The sequence below is a fragment of the Micromys minutus genome (assembly GCF_963924665.1).
Source record: "Micromys minutus genome assembly, chromosome: 16".
Taxonomy (NCBI): domain Eukaryota; kingdom Metazoa; phylum Chordata; class Mammalia; order Rodentia; family Muridae; genus Micromys; species Micromys minutus.
The window spans coordinates 12,171,134-12,199,065 of NC_137985.1; the positions used below are offsets into that span (position 1 = coordinate 12,171,134).

At 42.2% G+C, this 27,932-nt stretch overlaps 1 protein-coding gene across 3 annotated transcripts in view; it reads right to left on the reverse strand.

Moving 5' to 3' along the window:
* The window catches only part of FAT3 (FAT atypical cadherin 3), a gene marked incomplete at both ends in the record, with an annotated part of 431,212 nt that overhangs the window by 55,019 nt on the left and 348,261 nt on the right, over positions 1–27,932 (reverse strand). For all 3 annotated transcript variants that reach the window (XM_080930379.1, XM_080930378.1, XM_080930377.1), the window contains 4 exons: positions 14,237–14,470; positions 17,235–17,388; positions 18,413–18,609; positions 22,471–26,544. In XM_080930379.1, coding sequence (XP_080786505.1) covers positions 14,237–14,470; positions 17,235–17,388; positions 18,413–18,609; positions 22,471–26,544 — 4,659 coding nt within the window. The remainder of the gene's footprint in view (positions 1–14,236; positions 14,471–17,234; positions 17,389–18,412; positions 18,610–22,470; positions 26,545–27,932) is intronic.

Consider the following 27,932-nt stretch of genomic DNA (forward strand, 5'->3'; position numbering starts at 1 on the left):
AATTCTGTCAATGAAGGGAGTAATTTGCAAGAGGCCTTTGACAATGCTGGTTGTGAATCGTGGCACCTGGAATGCAAGCTTTTTTAGGGGAAGGCTTCATTCTATAATTTCAATTGTGACATCTCGCCAAGAGGGCAGGAATTTGGCAGATAAGAACTGAACATTTTCCTTCCCCATGTACAGTTTCCTTGGAGAATAAATTCCCAGCAAACCAATAAAATCAAGTATCTGGAAGGGATGCCATAAATTACACTGTGTGGCTTTGACTAAAGGACTTGTTCTTGGTCCCATTCCCTAGAGTCCATTTTTTCCACCCAATTTTTCATCATGTACATTCATTTCTGTTGCATAACAGCTATATTGTTATGAACATCAACCTCCAAAATTTGTACTCAGACTAACTGGGCTTTCTCCCTTCCTTTTATGGGAACTATGGCTTCAGGGATGCCTTCTGGCTGGAAGGACTAGATGTATAAATTTTCTCATAGGTACACCTGTTGGGAACAGGCAGACATGCAGAAGAGATCAAGTTTGTTCGTCGAAAACAATTGCCTTGCTGTTGTCAGAACAGGTGCTCTAGATGTTGCCTAAGATGACTGTTCAAAGTCATGGGGTATGTTTACAGAAGCGTATCAGCAAATGACATGGATACATCATACAGATTTTTAAATTACGCACATTCCCTACAGGTTTAAATTCCACCCCTAGCATATGGTACACAGCTCTTGCCAACAAGAGAAGGAAACAGAAGACACGGAGTCACTCATGTGAGTATATGCTGGGAGCTACTCAATAAATTCCAGTGGTGCAGGAGCCCAGGGCTGATGGCATCTATAGACATGAGGAACGACAAGTAAATTCTATTTTCCCTGGATGGCTTGCTCAGCATCCTGGAGGTGTTGTGGGAGATCTGCTTGTTGAATTTTATCTCTTCAGACCCAAAGGTCAGTTAGGGAGGAAGGATAACACTTCTCTGATTCACTGGTCAAAAACAAGGAGAATTAAGAGGGACAAGAATGGATAGCTCACAGAAAGGCCATTAGACATGTGTCTTTAATGGCAGCCTCTTTCCTTTATTGGGATAGGTAGTTGATATATCATTAGAAACAACATGTTCTAGATCTGAAGCTTTCTCCTTCATCCCCCTGACTAGACGACACCTCTCTAACAGGAGAAGCTATTCTCTTAGCTCCATGTTGGCCCTAATGGAGGAGAGTTACTTCTACAAGGCTCTTATGAGTAAGCCACACTAAGACCAGAGGCCAACTCCAGGCTGATTCTGTTCATTTAGACTTGGTAACTTGGCACAAAGGTCTTTTGTTTACTTCAGCAGAGTATCAGAAAGCCACACCTCTGCCTCTCCAAAGTTCCTCCTAACTCTACCTCTGTAATTTTCAATTACAGTCAATATAATTATAGTTTAACTTGTGTTTTCAGTGGAAATCCAGGCCCTCTAATGAAGTTGCTGCCTGCACCTACTGCCTGAATAAACCAGAAAATTCATTCCCTGAAAGCTGGGCCAAGAAGAGCTACTGGATTCTTATGTATGGAAAAAAACAGAAGGCACTATTCAGTGACTGTCAAAATTCAATCATAGAGCTTAAACAGAGTTTCATTACTTCTGTGAGAAATAAAACATAGTGTGCTGGGATCATTCCTAAAGACCCAACCCAATGTCAAACCACTCAGCTTTATATCTGAGGTTTTCAAAATATTAACATCAGCACCAGGTTTGGAGAGATGGCTTAGTTGGTAGAATGCTTGATTTCTAAGCATGGGATCCTGAGTTCAATCCCTAGAACACATGTTAAGATAAAATAATAGATAGATGATAGATTGATAGATGGATAGATAGATAGATAGGTAGATAGATAGATGATAGATAGATAAATGGATAGGTAGACAGACAGAAAGACAGACAGACAGACAGACAGACAGATAGATAGATAGATAGGCATGTAGCAGAATCCTACAGCTATGTTGGTAGCAGATAAAATCCCTTGGGTTCCTTGCCCAGCCAGTCTAGCTTACTTGGTAAACTACAGGACAGTGAGAGATTCTGTCTCAAAAAAAAAAAAAAAAAAAAAAAAAAAAAGAAAAAGTGAATGATGCCCAAGGAATAACATTTCAGGTTGTTCTCTGAGTTCTACACACACACACACACATAAACACACATAAACACACACACACACACACACACACACATAAACACACACACACACACACACACACACACACACACACACACACACACACACACACACACACACAGCCACACCATCACAATCACAAATGACAAGTCATCAATCCCACAAGCATAGCGAGACTATTTTGACCCAGGCTTTCAGATGTGTGTGCCCTGCATTTTCTAAGAGGCTCCTCAAGTATAATGAGCTTCTGGAGTTGCTTCACCCATTCACTTGGAGGGAATGGATTTTCGGGTTTATGCAGGCAGTAGGTGCAGGCAGCAGCCTCGTGAGAGGGGATGGAATTAACCGGAAACTCAAGTAAAACTAACTATATTGGCTGGATCTGATGCTGATGTCTGCTGACAGCCCCTCTTTAGAATCCTGTTGGTGATATCTACCTCTGTACTCTTTGTCACCTGCATAATCTGTCCTACAAGGTCCCCTCATCTAATTAGTACCAGATGGCTGTGTGGGGGCCTTAATAATGAAGTATGGAATACATAACACAGGAAGAGGTTACTTCAACAGGTTTTCTTATTTAGTCTTTTAAAGAACTATTTTTATATATTCTTTGAAAAATCCACTCGTGTATTCATAATACCTATCTCCTACCCAGGATCCTCACTTCTTCTCTAGCCCAACTTCATGTGTTCTTTATATTTAGTTCTTCTTTACTGAATCTAATTCATCTTGCTGATGAGCATGTGGGTGCTTGGTCTTTTGCTGAGACATGGGGAGCACTCCTAAACAAAGTGACTTTCCCTCCCTGGTAGCCATTAACTGCTAATAGCTCATCAGATAGTTGTGGGCCTCAGGTACCTCTTTCAGGTCTATTCTGGGATACATCTCTATCTCTATCTCTATCTCTATCTCTATCTCTATCTCTATCTCTATCTCTATCATCTCTATCTCTCTCTCTCTATCTCTATCTCTATCTCATCTATCTCTATCTCTATCTCATTCTCTATCTCTATCTATATCATCATCTATCTATCAGCTATCTATATGTATATGTATATGTATCTGTATCTGTATCTGTATCTGTATCTGTATATGTATGTGTATGTGTATGTGTATGTGTATGTGTATGTGTATGTGTATGTGTATGTATATGTATATGTATATGATGTATATGTATATGTATATGTATACCTATATACGTATACGTATATCTATATCTATATCTATATTTATATCTATATCTATCTATCTATATGTATATATTTGATTTTTTTATGACAGGATTTTTTCTGCGTAGCCCTGGCTATTCTGGCATTTGTTCTGTAGACCAGGCTGGCCTGGAACTCAGGAATCTGCCTGCCTCTGCCTCCAGAGTGCTGGGATTACAGCACCCCAGTGGGGATCACGTTTAATTTTTAGCTGGCCTGACACTGTGGAGCAGGAAGGTACACAAGCTTCTGTGAGCTCTGGTGAGTGAGCATCCACGCTGTGTTTAGAGGAACACATTCCATTGCACTCTCTCCCAGTCTGTCACTGAAGCTCTCTCCACCCTCTCTTTCCCACGTTTTTGCTCATTTTTATTTCATCTTATCAAGGTGTCATAATTTACATGTAATAATGACATGAACACAGAACTCATGAGCAAAGTCTGACAAATATCTACCATGTGGAACCAAGGCTTTTAACACATCAATGTAAGACCAGGAACATGTCAATCACTAAGTTCCTTCATGTTTTCTTGTCATCAGTCCCCAAGACATATCCCAGGTCATTATGGCTTTTTGTGAACCAGCACCTCCTCAGATACCTACTACAATAAGTTCATCAATGTTGGATATCCCATGAGTATGAGTAGGTACCACAGTCTTTAAATTGTAAAAGATTGTCACCAAAGAACAAAGCTTTGGTTCTTATCATGGCATCTTTTGGTTCTGACTTTATCCTGAGAAGACACTGTGGTTTCTGTCTTTCTCAAAAGAGGAACTGGGTATGATCCCTCCATTGGGTGAGAATTTCCAAAGTGATATTTTCTTGTTTGTCTGCCCTTGGCCCTGAGCTGAGAGGCATGAGCGCACAGATACTGTCTCTAACTCTGGCGTCTCAGCAGCATGACAAACAGTTCTACAAAGTAGTGGTTTATGTCCTCTGTGTTGCTCCACTTTCCCTCTCACTTGAACCAGATGGTCAGGTTCTCATAAAAATGCCTGAGGCATTGTGCTGGACAGACTGTTGCTAGAACTGACAGCCACAAGGGTTGGAGGAGGGAAAGTTGTTGTTTTGGGGTGCCCCACTCACTCCTGGACACTGCTGCAGGAAACCCTGAGCTCCTCAAAATAGTCACTGCTAAAGAGCAGCTGTCTCCATGAGAATGCCTACTGTGAGGTATTTAGAGATGGGACATTTAAGATATCAATAGGTCATAAAATTCTGCTCTCAGTAGTTAATGGTTAACAGTAAGTTGACCAGTCTGAGGGCAGGCCTATTATAAAAGACATCTGGACACTCCTCTATGTGCTCTTTTGCACTCTAAAGGCCAGCCCTAAATAGCTTCCTTGAGATTCTATAGAGCAGTGGTCCTCAACCTTCCTAATGCTGCCACCCTTTAATAGAGTTCCTCATACTGTGGTTACCCCCAACATAAAATTACTTTTGTTACTACTTCATAACTTTAGTTTTGCTGCTGTTACAAATCTCAATGTAAATACCTATATTTTCCAGTTGTCTTAGGCATCCCTTGTGAACAGATCATTTAACCACCAAATAGGTTGTGACCCACAGGCTGAGAACCACTAGAGAAGAAGCTCTTCACTAAATGTAGTCTCTTAACCTTCTAACATCAGAACTATGACTAAAATTAGCCTTTGTTCTTCAAAAATTAACCAAAAGAAACAGACTAGGGTAGTTGCCGACATCTCACTTCCTACAGACAGAAGCCATAGGTGTGGCAGATGATGACATAGCTCTTTACAGCTCAGGACCGCCCTACCTTTTGATCCACAAATAGCATGCTTTGCCACCCCACCTCTGTGTGAGGACACTAGGCACATCTGCTTCTCTGGCCTGTGCTTAGGCTCTCTTCTGCTCAGAGGATTCACCTTTCAAAATCCTTCATACTTTTTGCATGGTGTCCAGGAGTAGCTTCCTTGAGTGTCCCACCATTCTTTCCTCTGTGCCTCCTTGATACCATTTTTTGCTTCTGTTCTACCCTGAGTGATAGGTGTCACCTTCTCCCACTAGATTGAGGTATTTACAGGGAGAGAGACTACACCTTGTTACTTTTATTGTCCATCTCTGAGAAAGATCCTGGCATACAAAGGGCCACATTCAGTAAAGTGGGAACATCCAAAGAGCCAACGCTTTGACATGGGGATGCTAAGGCGTGTGGGTGCAGGTGACGTGTGCACAGAATGCATGTCCTCTGAAAGCACGCATGCAGAAAGAAGCAAATAGCCTCAAAAGGACAGAGGGAGATTGGAATAAGTAGTATTAAGATTCAGGCAAGAGACTGGAGAGTTGGGTCAGAGATTAAGAGCAGAATTCAGGGGTTGGAAAGACAACTCAGTGGTTAGGAGTATATCCTGCTCTTCCAGGAGAGGCAAGTTTGGCTCCCAGCAACCATGTCTGGCAGCTCACAACCACCTGTAACTTCAACTGTAGGAGATCTGATGCCCTCTTCTGGCCTCTGTGGGCAGTGAACTCATGTAATATTAAATTAAAAAGATAATAAGAATAAATCTTTAAGAAGGGTAATGTTAATAAAGCATTTATACATGAAAACATTGGTGAGTTAATGTTACTTCTGTGAAAAAGAAATCCTGTACCCCAATTCTCTACAACAGAGACCAACCGAATGAACTATGGTACATTAATATGCAGGTAGAGTGCATTGTTCGATGTCCTTCAGCATCAGTGGGTAGAAGACGTGGAACTCCGTGCAGGAGTCAGCATAGAAGTGCCGAGCATGAAACAATGTGAAGCTTCTGTTTTTCTTTCTGAAGAAAAGGAGCAGCATGGATCCAGTGAAGATGGGAACTGTTTTAAAGTTGCTTTCACATTTGCTTAATCTTCCAGATTTTAAACAGTGAGCACATGACAGTGACTATATACATGAAATGCTTGAAATGCAGTCTGAAAGCCATTTTTTAATACTAGTTTTGGAAAGCATCCAAGTTTTCACGTGATTTTTTTCTAGCCCAGTTTTAATTCTTAATATACATACCATTTGAAATAATTGTCAAAAATTAGACCTACATATTGTATAGGCCTTCTGTTGGGAGTTCCCATTGTTCCTTTTAGCTCATCTTTGCTTAGAAAGATACTAATGTTACTTAGAAAATTGCTTTTGTCAGAGGCCCCATTATAAAGTTACTGCAAAGAGTATATTTAAACTAAATTTTACACTTTAATTAAGGCAATTAAAGGAAATAGCTGGCCTAAAATTTTCCTCTCATCTTTAGTAGAAGGCAAATACAATTCCAGGGAGTCCTACAGTTTAGAGTGAGCATTCCTGTTTTATCTTTGAACTGTATGTTGGGATAATATAAAATTAAATAGGAAGTTCCTATGACAGAGTCCAGGAATTAGCAATACTTTTAGCTTAGCAATGATTGTCCTTGTAACAGTCTTTCTAATGACTTCTGCTTTAAGTGCCCTTTAAAAGCTTTTCATTGGGTGATTACAAAAGCTGCCACATTCTCCTGGGCATGACATCAACTCCCGGGGTCTGAAGCTCCCTTTGAAAGGACTGAAGGCTGCCCTGTAGGCCAGGGAGATCCTGCCAACAGGGTCCAGCATCTCCTGGCAGTTTGCCAAGTTAGCTGGCAGCAGCTGTTTCACTGAGTCTAATAACAAGACTGTGGCCCCAATCCAAACAAAATCCCAGCCCTTTTGTTTAGAAACATGAAAACATCCAGCAAAGCCACATCAGAGAGTTAAACCAGGCAAGGGCTCCTCTAAGCAACGGGCATTGCTCTATGTGAAGTGCATAGATTACATAAGAAGGTAGTCCATAATCAGTGAGATTGCCTGTGGGATGGAGAAAGCTACAGCACCCATAGCCTGGCCTTGGACTAGGCCTGGCAGAATCAGATGTGGGTAAATTCATTCATCCACAAAGCTATAAAACTCCATCTTTACTAGTACACTGAACTCCTATGCTATGCTGCAACCCAACGACAATACTGCAAAGGTTTTATACACGCACCAGTGAGGATAACACTGAATTAATTCACTCCATCTCTATATTTGCTCCTTAAATACCCGAGGACCCCTTGCTGCACCGTGCATACTGGGTCTCTCAGCATTTCCGTGTCACTTCAGATGCAGCCAGTTCCTCAAACATGCAGAATTGATTACTGGGAAGGATCGGACAGAAGTTTCTCAGAGGCTAAAAAATGCTATGAATGAAGGGTGGATATCAGCAGGTGGAGACATGGCAGGTAAAGACAGCATTTTAGGAGCTGCTAAAACAGCAGAAGTTATGGATGCTGAAACTGTCACTTACTCACAAGGAAACAAAGGCTCGGTGTTGATGAGGTCATGACATTAGGGAAAAACGGCCTGTTCTCAGAAGCCAGCTGAGAGCTTTCAGAGCGTTATACTTTTCTAGAGTCAACTAGAAGCTGGGCCTAACGACAGGGGAAATCAGGAGGGGGAGGGGGAGAGGGAGAGTGAAAGAATTGAAAGAGGTGGTTTGGAAAGTTTGTGTGAGAAGAAAGTGTTCTGAGATACTGAAGCTCAAAAAACTTGCCAGCAGATGACGCACGCGCAGTGCCTGTCAGGGAACTCTTACTCTGGGAAGTGACCACACTAGAGCTTCAATGTGCCCAGAAAGGCAGGAACGTAAAGTGAAGGGAGAAATTCCCCCCCCCCCCGTGAGACCGTCCCTGCGGGGCTGCTGTAAATAAGGTCCGAGCCAGTATAGCCTAGAGAGCGGTGCCAACATGTAAGTGGAGGTCGGGGTCGGGGTGAAAGAAGCTCCTGTAGTCATTCCGTAGAAATCAGAATTCTCCATGCAGGCTTCCTTAGAAGGAATCACCATTTCATTTGACAACTAGTGTTTTGTCCAAGCTTGAGAGAAATTGGATTTTATCAAGGGTAATAACAGTAACTTATGTGTCAAATGCAGACTCCTTAACTGAGTGAGGCATTAAAGTTCACTACAGGAAAAACATAGCTTGACCCTACCTGTCTTACTCCAGGCTTCCTGAATTAGACTGTGGACATGGCGTGTGTCTTGTTGTTATTTTAGGCTGTTTAGTTAGTTAACCCTTTGTTTTGCAAAGCTTCCCAGGGGTTTCTGATGCTGCTTAGGAGTATAGGCAGAGTCTGAAGAGCACGTGGAGGTCCCAAGTGTTGGACATCATTCCCATGTCTGGTAAAGAAAGGAGCTGCCATAGTCAAGGTATGTGTCTCAAGCTTGTATTGAGCTACACATACTACTGAAAGGACCCTGATGTTGGGAGAAGAAAAATTACAAGAAGGGGACGTTTACGAGAGCCTCAGAGCCCTTCACTGCTTCCAAGACACGCTTAACTGAACAGGCACCTGAATGAGATACTTAACTCTGAAGTTTATCCATCTGCTGGTGGAATTCTGCAATCTTTTCCTTCAGTCATGGGGGCACATGTGAAAGTCTTTTGAGGTCTCTGGAGAAAGGCTTTACATATAAGGTTGTAAACACACACAAATGCATGTATACATGTGTATATGGAGAAAGTGTATTTGTGCATGTGTACATGTTTGAATGCATGCAGGCACTTGCATAGAAGTCAGTGGGGCAGAAGTTCAGGTGTTGTCCTCAAGTGCTTTTTATTTATGTTTGAGACAGGGTCTCTCACTGCCTAAAACTCACTGGCCAGACTAGGCTGGCTGGTCAGCAAGCTCTAGAGATATCTGTCTCTTGGTTGCTAGAGTTGAGATTACAAGCTTTTGTCACCAAGCCTGGCTTTTACATCTACAATAGACAAAAGGCTTGGAACATCTGACATCTCTCAGTCCTCACAGAGGGTTGTTTAATTTTTAGTGATATTTTAATAATCCCTCAGCCACTTTCAAAGCTGTAATAGTTGAGACAGTATTGGAGCTTAGGGGAAAAACACACAAACCCTACATTAAGTCCTAACCTGGCGGCTCATTGGTAATGACTTTTAAGACACGAGGATAAACGTTGATTGTATAATGCTTAAAGAAGCGAAGTGGGAGTTGGCATAGAATCCCTCTTGGAATATTTCCAGGAGAAATCACTGTGACATAAAATACTGGCTGGGGGTGTTGAGGTTCCTTCTTTAAAGTCATCTATCTTCAAACCCTTTGTCCTCGAACCTCTTGAAAATGTAGTTGGGACTTGATTTCAATAGTGGCATTGTAAACATCAACTAGGAACACAGTTTTCATCTGAAACAAGCCTGGGACCTGCTGAGAGCAGGGCCAATAGCTCTCATATCCACCCATCCCCCAAACATATCAAAGTAGTTATGGTCCCTAGGTGGCCGAACTGATTGGACCCCATGAGGCTAACAGAAAGTATATAATATCAAGGCCTTTTAAAGCTAATAGCTAAAGTCATTATCAAGGAAAACTGAGTAGGAGAAATATCAGGACAGTACATATATTCCTTGAAAACCACAGACACATATTTCCTCCAGAACCCACAGGTTGTTCCCCACCCTGACACTGAAGGTGTTGGGTAGTTCAGATGTCTGATTTCTCTCTTCTGTCCATGGGCTTTTTCTATTTGCCTTTGAGGAACGGTGCAAAGGGGGCACAGTTATCCAAGTTCTAGCAAGATTAGTCTCACAAAGTAAATGTTGACTATATTTACTTTTCTTCCTGACATCACAAGGGTGGTCATGGAAGGTGGCTCTGCACTTTAGTCAGCAGCTTTGAGAAGCCCAGGTAAAAACACAGAGGGCATCTCTGATCCCCTCAGAATGGTAGAAGCAGTTCCTCACACTCCATCCCAGGAAAAGACCAGAGCCCCTGATGGACATTTCTGTAGGTTCAAGCATCTCACTCACATACTCCACTATACTCTTTATGGTTCTAAAGAAGTAGCTAACTAGAAAGGTTAGGGTAGGTTGTAAAAGTCCAGAGAAACACTTGACAGGTTTATCTAAAATATCTTATCGAGATCAGGGAACCTCCAATGTTTCCTTACCCAGTGGCAGACCACCAACCAGTACCAGCTGATCTCCAACATAGCCTAACTTAACCAGTGTAGTTCCCCCTTTCTCCTTTCACTTCCCTCAAGGAAACGACTGAACTTTATAACTTGCCTGCCCAAGTGTTTTTGTTGGTGTTTGCATGTTTGCTTGTTTTTGTTTAAACCCTAATAAACTTGTCCCCTTCGAATGATCTTTGGCTTTGCCTGACTTTTGGAAAATCAACAAATCACAACAAAACAAAATCTTGAGAACCCAAGAACTCTTAGTGTTCAAAGGTATACTAAATCTAACATACTAGCTCCTAAGAGCAAGACTTCCTGTCTCTACTGAAACGATCATTAACCTTTCATAAGTTTGGGGTCATGAAGTCATGTCACCAATTTATGGGGTTGAGGATATTTTCCGTCTACAGGAAAATTAAGAACTTTATGCGAAAATGTTGATAGTCACCAGGCTCTTTCTTAGAAATCATAAAATGGGTGTCACATTATCCTGTCTTTCTTGTTTTATTTCATTCCTAATGTAAGAAACTCTTATAATACTATTTTTGGTTTATTATGAATGATACATAGGAAGAAGCTGTTTGACTAAAAGAAGTAATGTGTTTACAACCTATAGAGTGGGCTTAGGGATTCATGGCATGGTCTTTGGACTCAGAAATTCATGGAATTAGATTTTTGATTAGTATCTTGTCATATCCCTACAAAGATAAGTGACCAAGTATATAATGTAGTCAAATTATTGTTGTCAGAGTATTTTTTCTGCTATGATAAAATATTTCACACGAGTAATTTTGAAGTACCAATTTTTTGTTACAGTTCTGGGGGCTGGAAAGTCCAAAATCTGGCACCAGCAGTTATGGTGTCTACAGAAGCTGAGTCCCTACAGGTGCCCCTCTGTGTGTTCTCACAGTCAGATGAGTAACGAGATGCCAGGATTCCTTGATAAAAGCATTAGACAATCTTTATAGGTCCATACCTTTGTTACAGATGCCCCCTTCCTTCCAAAGGCTACATCTCAGTACAAACACACTAAGGGTGAGATGTCAACAAAAGCACTTTGGAAGGAACTGAAAATTTGTGAGCTAACACCAATAAAAATCTGGTTACCACGCCATGTGAAGAAATATACTTAACAGACATCTCATAAGCCAAAAGGATTAATAATTTGTCACTTGAAGTCTGTTCAATAACTTGGGTGAGCCCGAAGCAACTTATGTTAAAAGAAAACATGCCAACTTCAAAAGGGTGTAAACAATATGAATTGATTAAATAATATTAAAAAAATAATCGGTTGAGGTTGAAGTTAAAAATTTGACAGGGTGTAGAAACTGGCAGGCAGGAAGGTGTAGTTATGGTGTGAGAGAGCCTTGTGCTGGCTACAGATGGCTGTGTGAAGTTACACAGTGACACTGTTACATGTGAAGCCATGTTCTTCTTTAGCAAAGGTGAATATGCCAGGTGACTTGCACCTATATCAGCTTTGGGATTTTTTATAACAATTCTGAGGCGAGGCAGGATATCTCCACTTGGGATTAGGCTTGGTGAAAGTTAAAAATTTCTATGAATCTATAATTATTTCAAAATGAAGTAATTTTTATATAGGGTGAAATTTTTATAAGGATTTTTCTTGTAAAGATAGAAATTTCTTCATTATTCTAAAGGTGGGTTCGCAATTGTGACTGGGTGTAGGACCGGACTGTAGAAGGAACCTGCCAAGCAGCAGCTGCTAGTCAGCACCAGGTAAACTCATGTATTTGACTGTTTGGCCCCACGGGAGTGGCAATATTAGAAGGTGTGGCCTTGTAAGTGTAGGTGTGGCCTTCTTGGAGGAAGACTGTCACTGTGCAGGTGGACTTTTAGGTCTCCTATGCTCAAGCTCCACCCAGCGTGGAACACGGTGGTTTTTGGCTGCCTATAGATTAAGATGTAGAACTCTCAGCTCCTTCTCCAGCACCATGTCTTCATGAATGTTCCCACCATGATGATAATGGACTAAACCTCTGAATCTATAAGCCATCCTCAATTAAATATTTTTCTTTATTTAATTTGGTCATGGTGTTGCTTCATAGCAATAAAAGCCCATCTAAGGCCACTGGTGTCAATGGCACTCAGGTCCTCGGTTTCAATGTGAGGCTTTGCACAGAAGCCCTTTACTTATCCTGGAATGAGAAGGTCCAGGTATAATAAGATCTCCATGAATTTTTCTTCTCCCAAGTCTTTGCATCTCCATCCTGACTAATGAGCAGAATTTATACATTCTTTCTACTCCATCTGCCAATGTCATATCTCTTCAGACATGAGGGAAATGAGAAAACAGCTAAATGTGCGGCTCATCACAGCATGATCAGCACTGGGGTCATACCTCTCAATCCTATCCAGCCCCATCCTTGTACTGCCCAAGACCCGTGCAGCAACCAGACTTGTGAGTCTACTCCATGTCTAGCAGCATGAACACATCTGGTCACCTCCTGAAGGGAACAAGTGACAGATTTCAAGGCTTTAAGCTTTTAAAATGTTATCCATGGGCTAATTATGTGTCCTAAAGTCAAACTTTAAATTATTAAAATACTTATTAGCATGAATTCTGTCCTCTTTTCCCAAAAAGAGTCCCGAGAATGTTTTATAATCTTTGTTTTAAAAGATTATTTGTAGTTACTACATAATTATATGCTAATAAACGGTCTTTTCTTGTTTGCCATTTTTCCACAATAATATACATGTTTTTAAAGGATTGGTCCTTGACCTTAAAATTATGTTAATGTGACAAGGGCAATGATTCAGCTGTAGCCTTTTATTCCTGAAAGGGGAAAATATTAAGAGACCCTGGGTGCTACACTTGTTTTCAGTTAATTATTATGTATTTGCTTTCCCATTAGTCCAATAATCTTTCTGTCAATTCAGAATTAAGCAATGAGGTGCTGAATTATAATAAAGGCATGCTTAGCATAACAGACACATCCCATCATGTCTAGTCCTCTGATGTACAGCTTTTAAGATGAACAACCAAAGGCTCTGTGTGCCCTTTCCCATTTATATCCATCATATAGTCACCCCACAACTTATGCACTCTGAAGGAGGTCTACCTTGCAATTAACTCCCGTTTCTTCTAACTCTTCATCTTATCGTGTAAAAGGGGTTTGAACATAAGCTTTATTAGCAACTTCAGTTCTAATTTTTTCTTATCTTTCCAGCCTCACTCTGCTTAGTGATGTCTGTTTGTGAGTGGCAGGGGTGGGGGCAAGGGACTTTTGAAAAATTCCAGTTTAAAAAAATCCACATTGGGCTGGTAGCACATTTAGTGATTGGTCTTTTCACTATGGGGTGGTACAATAGTAAGTAAAGATTGTCATATTTTAGTTGGGTCTATGAGTCTTCACGGAAATGGAAATGAACTCTCCCTGCTGTACAGCACAGTGTTTTACCTTTGTTTAGGAGGAACAAGCAAGTAGGAATGCTACTGTTTTTATTTTTAAAAAGAAAGAAAAAAGAAAATCACACAAGCAAATGTTTAAGCCTGTAAATTATTACCACAACCCTAGTTACCAAGTAGAGGGATGTCTAGTCTCTTTCTAAGACTATAGAGGACAAGGAGGTAAAGGAGCAGAAGAAAGAGGAGAAGAAGGAGAGAAGGAGAAAGAGGAGGAAGAGTAGAAGAAAGAGGAGGAGAAAAAGGAAGAGGAGGAGGAGGAGGAGAAGAAAGAGGAGGAGGAAGGGAGAAGAAGGAAGAAGAGAAGAAGGAGGAGGAGGAGAAGGGAGAGGAGGAGGAAGAGGATGTAGAGTTCAATCAACACAAGAGGCACACCGGCTCAAGGTTAAAACCTGGCTTACTGTACATGTTCTAGCTGGAGAAGTCTCTAGAATCTTCTGCTAGATGCATCATGGCAATGTGGGAAAAGCCTAGCGAGGGGATTTGACTTACCAACATCAGGGTCCATGGCCTGCACTCTGGTCAGCAGAGCCTTCGTGGCCGTGTTCTCATAGACACATGCAGTGTAGTGGTTGGAAGAAAACACAGGGGGGTTATCATTCACATCTTCCAGGAGCAAGAGGACACTGGAGCTGCAGAAGCGGCCACCTCCATCGGTGGCCCTGGCAATCAGGTTGTACACCGGGACCCTCTCCCGGTCCAACAAGGCCAAGGTTTTTAACTCACCTGTGAAACAAGATAGCAGCATAGTTGGTCTGCCTTTTAAAAAAATGATCTTTTCATGGAAAAGCAGAAAATCAATTGTGTGAAAAATTCTAAATACAAGAAATACTAAGGATGTATGGCCTAAGTGCTCTATAAATTGAAGAAATACAGCAAATTCAAATTCAATTCATCATAGAAAATATCACAGAATTTTAGATGCAACTGCAAAACAACTGCTTGACCTTCAAATTAATTAACTCCTTTGCAAAATTTCCCAAGGTTCTTTCCTTTGGCAAATGGAGAATGTTCTTATGAATGGACAGCTCCAGGCACATAGTTGTCCCTGGTATTCATGGTCCATAGGCCCAGGAACACAATATTCTGCTTTTAAATATGCAATTTTTTAACCCCAAGTTTTAGAGGGAAATAAAACCAACAAAACTGGCTGGCTTTAAGAGAAAATTCTTGAAGAGCCCTATGATGATTCACATTGGTTATCAATTTGACGGGTCCTACCTAGAATCGCATAGGAGTCAAGGTTCCTGGAACATTTAAGAGGGATTGTCTAAATGAAAGATTTCTGTGAGAGACTGTCTTGAATAGTCTGGCTGAGGAATAAAAACCTGTCTTAAATATGGGAGGCTTCATTTCCCATGCTGGGGTCTTTGGACTGTTTAAGTGGAGAGAGTAGGCTGGGTGCTGGCGTTCATTTCTCTGTCACCTTACTCTGAAAGCAATGTGACCAATCAGCTATGTCAGGCTCCTGCTACGGGGACTGTCTCATCGTGATGAACTGTACCCTAGAACTGTGAGCTGGGATAAAGCCGCCCTTCCTTGCTTTGCTTTTGCTAGGATATTTTTTTTTCCCACAGAACCTAGAAATGTAACTAATGCAGGATTTAGCACCGCAACGATCAACCTTAGCATACAAAACAATGTTGGTACCATCTCGTCTTATTTACTGAGCCACATCACCCTCTTTCCTTCTCTCCCTTGTTCTCTCTCTTCTCAGTCTCTGCTTTCAGTGCCATGTCACATAGATGGATGGAGAGAGAGAGAGAGTTGGATCTGAATTTGCATTTGAGAGAAAAAGCAACATTGTCTTTGTCTTGAATACCTCCCTGCATCCTTGTCTTTTTCAAACTCCAACCTTTTAATGGTCTCCCTTGACTTTTATGTCACATTATATATGTATATATATGCATATTCATGGTATGTGGAGACTTTTTTGCTGTTGCCTAAGTCAACAGAGAGGACAAGCATAGTGAAAATACTGAGTAACTGCTATGTGGTGCAAGGTATAACTTGTGGATCGTTTCTCCTCTTATATAACACTGGTGACATTTGGAACTAGCCACATGTCATGGCTTGCTGAATATAACCTGTTCTCCAACACAGGCCACACTTAGTCATTTGACCCTGTTATTTAAAAAATTCCCATTGGCTTTTCAGGAGGACATTCAAGACCCTCCATTGTCTTTTTAGAGATGCTGCATCCTTCTTTTATACTCAGCATAATGTTCTCCTCCCTGTAACCTCCAGTGTTCTGCCTCAACTCTTAGGATCTCTCCTCACAGTATCAGCTACAACTATGACATTCCAATATGGCTTCCTTTGTACTTCCTGGCAGTTCTTTCTCTGTCCCTTTTTTTAAATTATGATTACAGATTGTCTATCTTCCATTTGGGTCCAGAGAGCTAAGGAACATGCTATTATGTAACTATATCTATGCCTCCTGCTAGGATCCATGAGAAAGCCACTGACTTTTGAAGACTTGGTTCACTGGGATGAACACAGAATGTGAACTATGCAAACTATTCATTCTTTACACCTCACTTAAAAATTGCCACTAGATGAACCACCTAATCCACAACACGGAAATAATTTGCTGCCATAGAAAATGACTTTAAAAAAAATCAGCCCTAGCTAATTTTTGTCTGATTATGCAAGGAAATTTGGGGACTCATAGCCCCTTAACTAGGGAAGAAATGTTTAATAAAATCCAGACAACACTGCTGTAACAATCAGAAGGGAACTCAAGGTATTTCACCACAAAGAAAGTCTTCTTGCTAAGCACCATTTCAGTCCGCATGGCAATCAACACTTCACCTCCTCTTTCCCTCTCTGTGAGCCCGGCATGTGTGGTCATTTAATGCCAGTAAAAATGGAAAACAGTGGAAGGAAAGAAGAAAAAGAGGGAGGAGGAGGAAAAGAAAGTCCTAACCCTAACCCAAATCAAGTTCCTGTGGCCCAGAGTGCTCACGTCTGCATATTGTGAAGTCCTTATTTCTTTTTTTTTAATTTTGAAATTATTTTAGTTTAGAAGTAGAAAAACACATAGGAAGGTGGAAAGAGACAAAAACCACAAGCATCCAGGCAACATTTTACTTCCTGAGCTTGTCACCCCTCACTGGTTCACTAGTCCCAGGGTGAGAAAGGACTCAGCCTCCCACAACAGTTATTAATAGGGATGTGGATCGGTTTCACAAAGAAGCCAGTGAATCTCATGATAGCAAGTCCTACCGCTGTGGCCACAAACTGCATTACCTGACTCATGTTTGTGGGATGGAGTTTTGAGAGGATAGAGATACTTAGCTTAGGAGAGACTTGAGCTCACCGGAACCGGAAGCTGGTTGAAGTGCTTATTTCTTAACATCTAGCACGTCAGAGCCTCATGTCAAGGCTCCAGCTAAGTAACTATCTATTCACGATGAGACCACATGAGAAAATAAACTCTTACATGGATAAATAATGGCATTTCCACAAAGAATAAATTTCACCTTACCGCTTTCTGGATCTAGAAAAAATTCATTGTTTCCAGATCCATAGAGTGAGTATCGTATATCTCCGTTGGATCCAATATCTGCATCCTTGGCACTGACCTTCAGGATGATTGTATTTGATGGAATGTCTTCGGGAAGTGAGGCTGAATATGCAACCTGGGCAGAGGTCAGCAATAGTAAGTCAGTCATTACTGTCTGCGGTACAATATGCCCCATGGATAGCCTTATGCCAGGGTAAATCATCACAGTCTGTGGTACAAGTTTTACAGATGCCATCAAAGCAGATTTCTTTAAGCTTCATTCGTGTGGTTTTGCTTTTGCAGATTTTTCCCCTTGCCTCAGATCATATTGCTGTGTGTAATAAAACTTAGCATATTCACTGTCTTACCTTTTCTGTGCACATTCAGCTAATTTTTGAACACATACTATACGTAATGTGCATAGTTGATATGACTGGTAAGAAGACAGTGGTGTAGAAAGCCAATAGCATTGTTGCATTCTGAGACTCAGTGCTCATCCTACACTGACTGTGTCCCTTTCTGTGCTGAGACCAAATGAGCTCCTGGGATTGTTTTCATTTCTTTAAGGGATCATGGGTAAAATCTAGCATAAGAGATTAAATCTACAAATCTACATACATCACTTTTCTAAGCTACTGAACACAAATACTATCCCTTGGTCCACACGTTAGTAAATAGAGATTAACAGTTATTTAATTTCGGCAAGAAAAATTACTATCTAGTTCTGTGTCAGCACTGTGTGTTTCTACAGTAATGGGAGGCCATTTTGATGGGGATCTGGAGACTCCACTCAGCCTTAGCGCTGCTGCTGACAGCTGTGCAGTTTACAAACAGGCACCTCACAGTGTAGGGCTCAGCTCTGCTAGCCGGTGATTCACAAGGATGCTGTGAGACCCTTTATCAACTACTTGAAACTTTAAGGCTCACTGAGTCTGTTTAACTGGAAGAGAGGCATAGGAACTAGGCCCATGTTCTTGCCTGGTTTCTAGATTCCTTTTATGTTTGGGACATTTTAACCCAGACTCTACTTCTTTCTCTTCTGTGTTTAGTTGAAAACAAAAGCAGATATTAGCCTGGATTAAAAAAAAAACATATGCAATGGGTTTGAAATTAATTTTAGAGTCAAGTTTCTAAAAAGCAGTTTTATCCCCAAAGCTCACCTGATCACACACTGGGCTGTTGTCATTGACATCACTGACAGTCACTTCTACCATGGCCTGTGTGACAAAGAGTCCATCAGAGGCAGTGATATTGAGGAAGTAAATGTCTTGTTCCTCTCGATCCAGAGGCCGCTTCACATAGACCTTCCACTCACTCTGCACCATGCCCAGGGCAAACCGTCCTCGGGGGTTCCCTCCTGTGGTGGAAACAGAGCTTCTGAGGACTCCCAGGGGAACACACATGAGTCCATATAGAGACATTCAGCTGACCCTCACACCGCATCCTTATGATGTGGAAAGGGGCAGAGCCTTCTTAATGCGTGCTACTGATGCTCATCTTGTATGGAAAGTAAAAGAATAACTTTCCAAGAGAATAAAATCCACAGAGAGAAGCTGAGGGGGATCCTTTGTTTAGTTTCCCTTAAAGATAATCAGATTCAAACTGTGAACCATCAATTGGTTCCTGGGATGATGCAATTGTCTTTCCACTCAGCCTCAAGAGAGGCTGTAATACACTGTAGTCCTTGTCACCAAGACAATTTCATTAGCTGCTGAGCTGATTATACAATCAAGACAAGGCAGCTAGTTCTGTTAAGGAATCTTTTAATGAACACTCTATCATACTGTTGGGGACTTTCTTGTGAGGACTGGAGTTTTGGGGAGAAAAGCTTGCACCACAGAGGATAAACCAATGGTATTAAATGGTCCTAACAAGAGGTCATTTAAGAAACAGCACAAAGATGTGCAGTTGACATAATTAAGTCAAACTGAATAGAGTGGCCCGAGGAAATGGATGGAAAGACGGCAAGATGGACCAGAATGGTCCAAACTGATTACTTTTTCACTCCACTAATTTTGGACACTAAAGCAGCTTGACACAAGGTAGGAAGATGGAAAAAAACTTGATGTTTCATTCCTAAGAGGGAAACCGTGTCAGTTCTGACACCCAGAAAGGGTTGGCCAAAGACAGTAGGCAGTTGTCAGACACAAGAGGGAGGTGGTCCTTTATCTGGCATTTGGGACTACTTATCCTCTGCTCTAGGTCATTTGTCTAGACAGCAGGGCCTCAGACGCAGCCAGGACCATGAAAAAAATCTCCCTGCTTAATCACTGCAGCTCAAGTTATAAAGGGGAAGATTGACAGTAGGTGACACAGCTGTGTAAGAGGCTATGTCGCTGAGAGAGCCAAATGCCTTGGGTTCCTCTAGGCAGTGTCCAAACTCCAACTTTATGTAAATGCTAAAAGACACACTACCAAAAACAAAACAAAAAAAAAAAAAAAATCCAACAACTAACCTCTTCTGGAGGGAACTGAAACTTATTACTCCACATCAGCCAATTGTAATGGTTGTCATAGGCTTGGCCTAGAGAGTGGCACTATTGGAAGGTGTGGCCTTGTTGAAGGAAGTGTGTCACTCTGGAGGTGGGCTTGGAGACACTTCTCTTGGCTGCCTGAGGATGCTCAGTCTGTTCCTGGCTTCCTTTGGATGAAGATGTAGAACTCAGCTCTTCCTGCACCATGCCTGCCTGGATGGTGTCATGTTCCTTACATTGATACTGACTGGACTGAACCTATGACCTGTAACCCTGTCCCAATTAAGTGTTGTCTTTTATAAAACTTGCACTGGTCATGGTGTCTGTTCACAGCAATAAAACCCTAACTATGGCACCAATGAAGTCCACTTTGGTGAGCATCCTGGAAGCTTCGAACCTTCTTGCTGACTCAGTTCTTGCTGAACAGTCTGAAGCTGCACAATTCATGGATTTCCCTTTTTTTCAAATAAGCTGTTTATCAAGTTAATGTGATGTTTCATGTGGAGGTGTACTCCTATAATGGCAATACTTTGAGAACCGGACAGGAGGTCATGAGTTCAGAGCCAGTCTGGGCCACGTAGTGAGTGAAGAACAAAACAAATGAATGTACCCCAAATTATCTTTGAACATAATAAACAAAAACAAGGAAAATATATGTTGCAAAGTCTTATTTCACTGTAAGAATGGAGCCGGCTCATTTGGCAACCAATCTTTAAAAATAAAGCCAGCATAGGGACCTGGAACTCTGAGTATTACCTTGGTTTCAGGGAGCCCTGGTTCCCCTTTATAACTTCTCACTGTGGAGAGACCACAGGACAGATGGACCCAAGTCATATAAAAATGGCACGTTGTTTCTTCAGGATAATGATGCTCCCCCTTTCAGAGGGTTTTGCTAGTGTATGTAGACATTTTTGGTTGTGTAGCTCTATATGCTACTAGAATGAAGTGGTTGAGGGTTCAAGCATGGCTGTGAAATATATATATATATATATATATATATATATATATATATGATATATAAATATGGTCTATAAAGGCAGCCTACCTACCATAAGGAAGATACCCATCCCCAGGTGGTAGTGACAGAGAAACCTTGCCCTGGGAGGCTCAGGTTCCTCCCTGCCACATCACTTTCTGCCACCTCTGGCTAGAATTCAATTGTGCTTTAGTTGAGCATTATTTCAGCACACACAAATTTAACCTCTCTATTAAATGCTTTCAGTGCAGGCAAGACCACACCATTCCTTTGTTACATAAAATGATTAATGTTCCTTTGTTAGTCTGAGGCAGCACAGCCAACTTGTGCTACATCAAGAGCAAAGCTTAAATCTAATTAAAATCAGTTGGTGGTTGACTCTGCTAATAGTAAGAGGAGTTTAAGTTGTGCTGCACTCATTACGTTAGTGAAGCTGATGGGATGGTCCTTTAGATCATCTACTGATACTTCAGAGACTATATAAAATAATTAAGGCTGAGTGCTTAACAATTCTTCCAAGTACAAAAGGGTCCCCCAGAATGTCTTCCTCCCAAAACTAAATGCAAAGAAGTCAGATCATTTCTTTATTCTTTTTTTTTTTTTTTTTTTTTTTTGGTCTCTCATTACCTAGATGCTCTATGTTTTAACTGCAGAAATTTATATTTTTATGGAATGAGATGACAGGTCAGAGAAATCACAAGATATATAAAGTGAGAAGTGTCATCAAGGGGGTAGCACCTTGAAAGACACAAAGAAGAATCTTGGGAAAGTGAGCCAATCTCAAGCTTTTGGTGTTTGCTCCAATACAGGTCTTATTCTGCAGTGATTAATTAACTTCCCACCAACATACTTAAGCAGAATCTGTGTCCTAAGGGCATCTTAATTAATTCATTTTTCACTCTGAATAATGTGGTTTTTCTAAGGGGAAAGCCACCTGACTACAACTACTGATAGATTATTTAAAATCTTTTGGCACGTGGCTTATGATCTGGCTCTGAAAGTCTCAAAATCAAGGAATTATCTTCTAGGACCCAAATGGGTTTTCAGGAGAAACGTTTTTAGACTGCCAATCATTCCTTCTTCATTGCTGAAAGTGGGTCATCCCAGAAAGCTGTTCCTGAGCAGGAGAAGACTTTTCACTCTGATGTGAATCTCACGTCTCACAGAGCCATGGTGACATTTTTGTGCACGCTTAGTGACCTTATTTGTTCATCTCAGTTTTTTTTTTCTGGTGAACAGCTGCTTACTATTGGGCAAGACAGACAGAGGTTCCAAGGAAACAGGGCTGTCAGAAGACGTATCCTCCGATCCTCAGTTATAAATTTAGAATTCTCTGCAAAAGGTCAAACTGAGATTCCTAATTTGCATGTGTGTGACAACACATTCTTATAACCAGAAGAAAGCCATACATAGGGTTTAATGAGGGACATTCTATTCTTCTTCAGCATTATCTAAAGCTCAGAAGGGATTATAGTTGGAAAACATCTCTTTCCACTAAGAGAGCTGTTATATTAATTTCTTCAATTAATGTAGTTTTCTCAGTGTTTGGTTTTCAAAATGGGAGGGGGTGATATTAAGGAAGGCACCAGCTGGTGTAAAAGTGGTGTAGACTACAGCCAAGTGGAGAGCCAACAGCTTAACCCCCCATGCAATCAGACTTCTTACCCGGAACCAGAGCCCCACCACTTTGGTCCTCATCTCAGCCTCCTGCCATTGCAATCACCACCCATCCTCAGAAAGTAGAGCAGATAGAAAACCTGGGGCTTACCTGTGATGTGGTAGCTCACTTGGCGATTTATGTTGGAGGTGTCTTTGTCCAGGGTGCTGAGAACAGCTACCACCTCCCCTGGTGGGTCGCTCTCCTTCACGTTTCCTCGGTACACCTCATGAGCAAAGACTGGGGCATTGTCATTTATATCTGTCACTTTGACAGAGACCAGAGCCATGGAAGAAAGAGAGAAAGCCTCTCCGAGGTCCGAAGCCACCACAAAGAAGGAGAAGGCAGGGTCTGTCTCGTGGTCCAGGTCCTTCAGTGTACTGATCCAGCCTGTGTTGCTGTCAATATTGAATGCTTCCATTACCCTTTCAAGGTGGGAATCTGAGTGTAGGGAGTAAGTGACCTGCCCATTGGCTCCCCAGTCCATGTCAGTGGCTCTCACCTGGGCCAGCTTGGTGCCGACAGGCATCCCCTCCATTATGATTGTCTCATAGCTCGATGTTTCAAAGACTGGCTTGTTGTCGTTCAGATCCAACACCTTGACATCCACATCCACAGTGAATACAATGTCCACCTTGTCCAAGGGTATAGTAGCCGCTACTTTAAAGTGGAAAGCTGGGCTGACTTCATGGTCAAGGCGCTTGTCGAGCTTGATAGCACCTGTCTCTTGTTCTATGATGAAGACACCCTCTTTGTTATTCTCTGGCCGTTCTCCATTAACTGTGCTGAACCGGACACTTTGATTGGGCAGAATCCTCAAGGTGTCTACTGTGCTTCCAATGGATGTATCTTCTGCAATGGTAAAGGCGTACTGTGACTGGGTGAATGAAGGCAGAAATGTTTCTGGGGGCAGGACATGGATGTAGACAGGAATGAGAGAGTGTCTCACTGGGATGCCACCATCTACTGCCTTCACAAAGAAGGACAGCACTGTGTTTCTTAGTTGGTTAAAATTGCCTTTGGTCACCATCCAGCCATTGTCAGGATCAATTTCTAAGAGGTCAGCCACTGACACTGAGGCCTCGCTGTAGAGGGAATATGTAATCCTAGAATTCGCTCCATCATCTGGATCCAAAGCTTGAACTTGAGTGACCAGGTGGCCCCGTCCTACGTCAGCCCTGACACTGGCCCTATATTCCACTGTCATGAACTGAGGGGCATTGTCATTCTCATCCACCACAATCACCCTCACAGTGCAGAATGTAGTTCTCCCACCACCATCCACGGCCCTCAGATAAATACTAATATCTCCTTCCAGAGGGTTTTCACGGTCTAGTCTTTCTGTTGTGATGATCTGTCCATTGCTGTCTATGAGGAACCGATCCTTGGCAAAGTCATTGATGATGGAATAGCTGACCTGTCCATATATTCCTGGATCCCCATCTGTGGCTCGGATGTGAATGACCTTTGTCCCAGAGGCTGCATTCTCTCTTACCTCAGCTACGTATGTGCTTTGTGCAAAGGCAGGGCTATACAAATTAGCCCCAAGGACCCTGATGTGAACTTGGGCAGTGCTGGTAAACAGTCCATCAGACACAGACACATTGAGACTGTACAGAGGCTCCATACGCTGCTTCCGGTGGCTAGACAGTGTGAGAACTCCACTCTTGCTGTCCATCAGAAAGCTGGTACGATCATTCCCAGATAAAATGCTGTATTCCAACCGGTCGAAGTCAGAGCTGTCTGCATCTGAGGCTTGCACACAGGTTACAAAATGACCCCGGGGGGCTAATTCACTCACATAAGATTCATAAATGAGCTGATTAAAAACTGGGGGGTTGTCATTGACATCAGAAATGTAGATCTGAACGAGGACTTCACTGCTCAGCGATGGAAAACCATTGTCAGTTGCTGTGACTTTCAAGGTACAGTGTTGCACCAGCTCATGGTCAAGCATCCTTGCTGTCAGGATTAAGCCACTTGAGCTATCGATGTGAAAGTAATCTGTGCTATTGTAAGTGTCCTGGACAATCTGATAATGCACCAGCTTGTTGTTTCCTGAGTCTGCATCAGTTGAGACAAGTTGGAGAACAGGCGTTCCAATAAGAGATGATTCAGATAGTGTTGTGTTGTAAGTGGGCTGATCAAAAACAGGAGGGTTATCATTGACGTCATCCACTAGCAGGTCCACAGTGACTTCAGCCCTGGCACCTGTAAGAGCATCACTAGCTCTCACTGTCAACTTGTAAACTGATGTGACTTCATAATCCAAAGGACTAATGACTTTTAGGACCCCAGTGTCAAAGTCAATGTTAAACTGTTGGAAGGGATCTCCATCGATGATGAGGTATATGATGCCCTGGCCTTCTGGGCTGGTGGCATTGATGCTGAGAATGGGAGTGTTCATTGAGATATCTTCATTGATTGATGCTGTATAAAAGGGTTTATCAAACACAGGCATTGCTTTGTTAACAATGGTGATGGGAAGTTCCACAGATGTGGACAGAGATGGATTGCCACCATCCTTGGCAACAATGGTGACTCCATAGTCAATGTTGGAGAGATCTGAGTTGAATGCTTCTTTTAAAATCACATTCCCTGAATTAGGGTTAATTTCAAAGTGACCATAGTCATCCTGTAAGACATAGGTCACTTCTCCATTGGCACCTTTATCTTTGTCGATGGCTGTCACCCGGTAAATCAGAGTCCCTGGCTCAGCATCAACTTGCACAGCAGCATAGTAAGGGAGGCCCACAAAGACAGGGGAGTTGTCATTCACATCTTCAACGTTAACCCTGACTACCACCCTCGCCACACGCAGATGGTCTAGCTCACGACTGGCTTCCACCACCAACTCATATAACTCCTGTTCTTCACGGTCAAAAGGTACTCCCGTGGTCTGAATGACTCCTGAGGTAGATTTTATCTTGAACTTATTTCCTGGGTTTAAGATGCTGTATTTTAAGGGCTCGTTAAGGCGGTTTCCAACTGCATTGACTATAGCAACTTTGGTTATGTTTGTGCTGTTCTCTGAGATGGAGGTGGAATAAAAGCTTTGTGTGAAGTGGAGGCCACTGTCCATGGCTTCTTTAACCATGACAGTGACCATGGCAGTACTGTAGAACTTCCCGTCAGATACTCTGACTATCAGCATGTAGTGATCTTTGGAGAGATTATTATTTCTTATGGTGAGCACTCCCGTATTTGGGTCCATTAGAAAATGATCCACACTGCCTTCCATAAGACTATATGTCAGTTCAGGGGGAACCTCAGAGTCAGGGTCTGTGGCGCTCACCTTCAGAACCTCCACACCAACGTAGGTGGGGAGAAGTAAGACAGTTTCAAACACAGCCTGAGTGAACACGGGTGGATTGTCATTCACATCTGTCACCTCAATGTTGACTTCAACAGGACTCTCTGCAGTTAGCTGTGGGTTCCCACTGTCTCTCACGTGGACATGGAAGTGGAAATGCGCAATGACTTCATGGTCCAGGTTGGCAATTGTTCTGATGGCTCCTGTACTGGAGTCCACTGTGAAGAACTTCTTGGCTGTGGACTCCACAATCTGATACACTAGAAGTGCATTTTGGTTGCTGTCAGCATCGGTGGCTCGGATCACCAGTGGGCTGTTGTCTAGACTCCTGACAATGCTATTGATGGGCGCAGCCTCACTCAGACTGCCTGAGTATTGAGAAAAGAGAAACACTGGGGGGTTATCATTTTCATCCACAATCTGCACACTGACCGTGGCATTGGAAGCCATGCCTGCCATATTAGTGGCTTGGATGGTGAGTTGATAGGAAGAGGTATGTTCATAATCCAGAGCTCTCCTCGTGGTGATGACTCCAGAATATGGATTTATGGTGAAGACCCCATCGATGTTTCCATCCTTGACTTCGTAGATTAGGGTTGACTGGCTGACCGCTGAGATCAGGATGACAGACGTTCCAATATCCACATTCTCATTTACTTCAGCTTGGTAGTCTTTGTGGGTGAACTTGGGGTGGGAGTTATCAGACATGCTGATGGAAATGCGTACAATAGCAGTGGCAGACATTGGTGGTGAGCCTTGATCTGTGACTTTAACTGACAGGACAAATTGACCCATGGCTGTCATGTCTGGCTCTTTGCAAATGGTGATGATGCCCAGGACTGGTTCAATCTTAAATGTGTTCCCAGTGTTCCCTAAAGGACCGAGATTAAAGGGGAAATGAGTTACAAGTGCGTCATTAAAACATTCTCATGGAGAGAAAATCTTCTCAAGGTGCTTGTCTGTACTGTGGCCAGCACTGAGAAATAGTTGATACGCCATCTTAAGTATTCTGATATTTTAAAAAAAACAGAACTTTCTTTCTGTGGTAAAAATTATATTAAATCAGTAGCTTCTCAATCCAGAATAAAATCATCAGCAACACAATATAAAACTGTGTATACATTTGAACCAAGAAATAAAAGCACACACAGGAGTGTCTCTCTGCTGTGACTTTGGGGTTTCCTCATTCCTGGACCCATGAGAAGAGGGATAGCTGGGATTGGCATATACCATTACTAATACATTTGCCTATGTGAATGTATATATGTCATAACTGTAAATATAAAACCAACACACACACAGACACACACACACACAGACACACACACAGACACACAGACACACACACACACACACATACACACACACACACACACACACACACACCTATCACAGTGCTGGCTTCTCAGTATTAATCTTTAAAGAGAGCATGGTAGGAATAGTTTCAGAACTTCCTCACAGTCCCTTGGTTTTGGGTGAATGATCATCCCAGCTGTCCTTGAAACTAGAAACACAAGGCACAGCTCCTATGAAATAGAGGCATGAGTGTGGCTGTGACAGGTCTGGCATGGGAAATAAGAAGGATTAGAGGAAAACACTTTTGGCTAAGCAAATGTGGGCCCAGCCTCCGTATCTCCTGAGCAACAAATCGTCCTCTCCAAGTGATGCAGTGGACATGGTTTTGACCAAAGGATGTTAACAGGTCTTGTCTTCATTCATCGATGCTGATGTTCTACTTCACAGTCTCTAGGCCAGTCCTGCCTCACACTCTGTCAACAGTCTTACAGAAGGAATGAAGCTAAGGCATACTTTGCTCCAGCTGTCCCTTGTAGCCCTGCTGTCCCATTACTGTTGGACTCACCTGCCATCCCCTTCCAGAGTACTGTGCTATATGTCTGGTCCAGGCTGGGCCTTCCTATTCTTTTTCTCTTCAACATATGGCTCCTTTCCTTGAAATTGGCCACCTGCTTATCCCTCAGCTCACCAATCTTTTAAACTTAAAGTCTGGTTGTTTTCCTAGAATAAGTGGCTACTGTAGACTTTTGGCAATATGGCTGAAGCTGTGTGCCCACTGCTTATCTGGTATGCAGCACAGCCCTGCCACATGATGAGGCTCAATAGTTACTGTGGAATGGCCAGAAGGAGAGAGAGAGGCTTGAAAATGATGTTACTGGATCATAAGTTCCAGTGTATTCCCAACCCCCGCTGTCTTTTATTTTGTTGCTTTAGACGCAATGCGAACAGCAAACACCAAACTTGA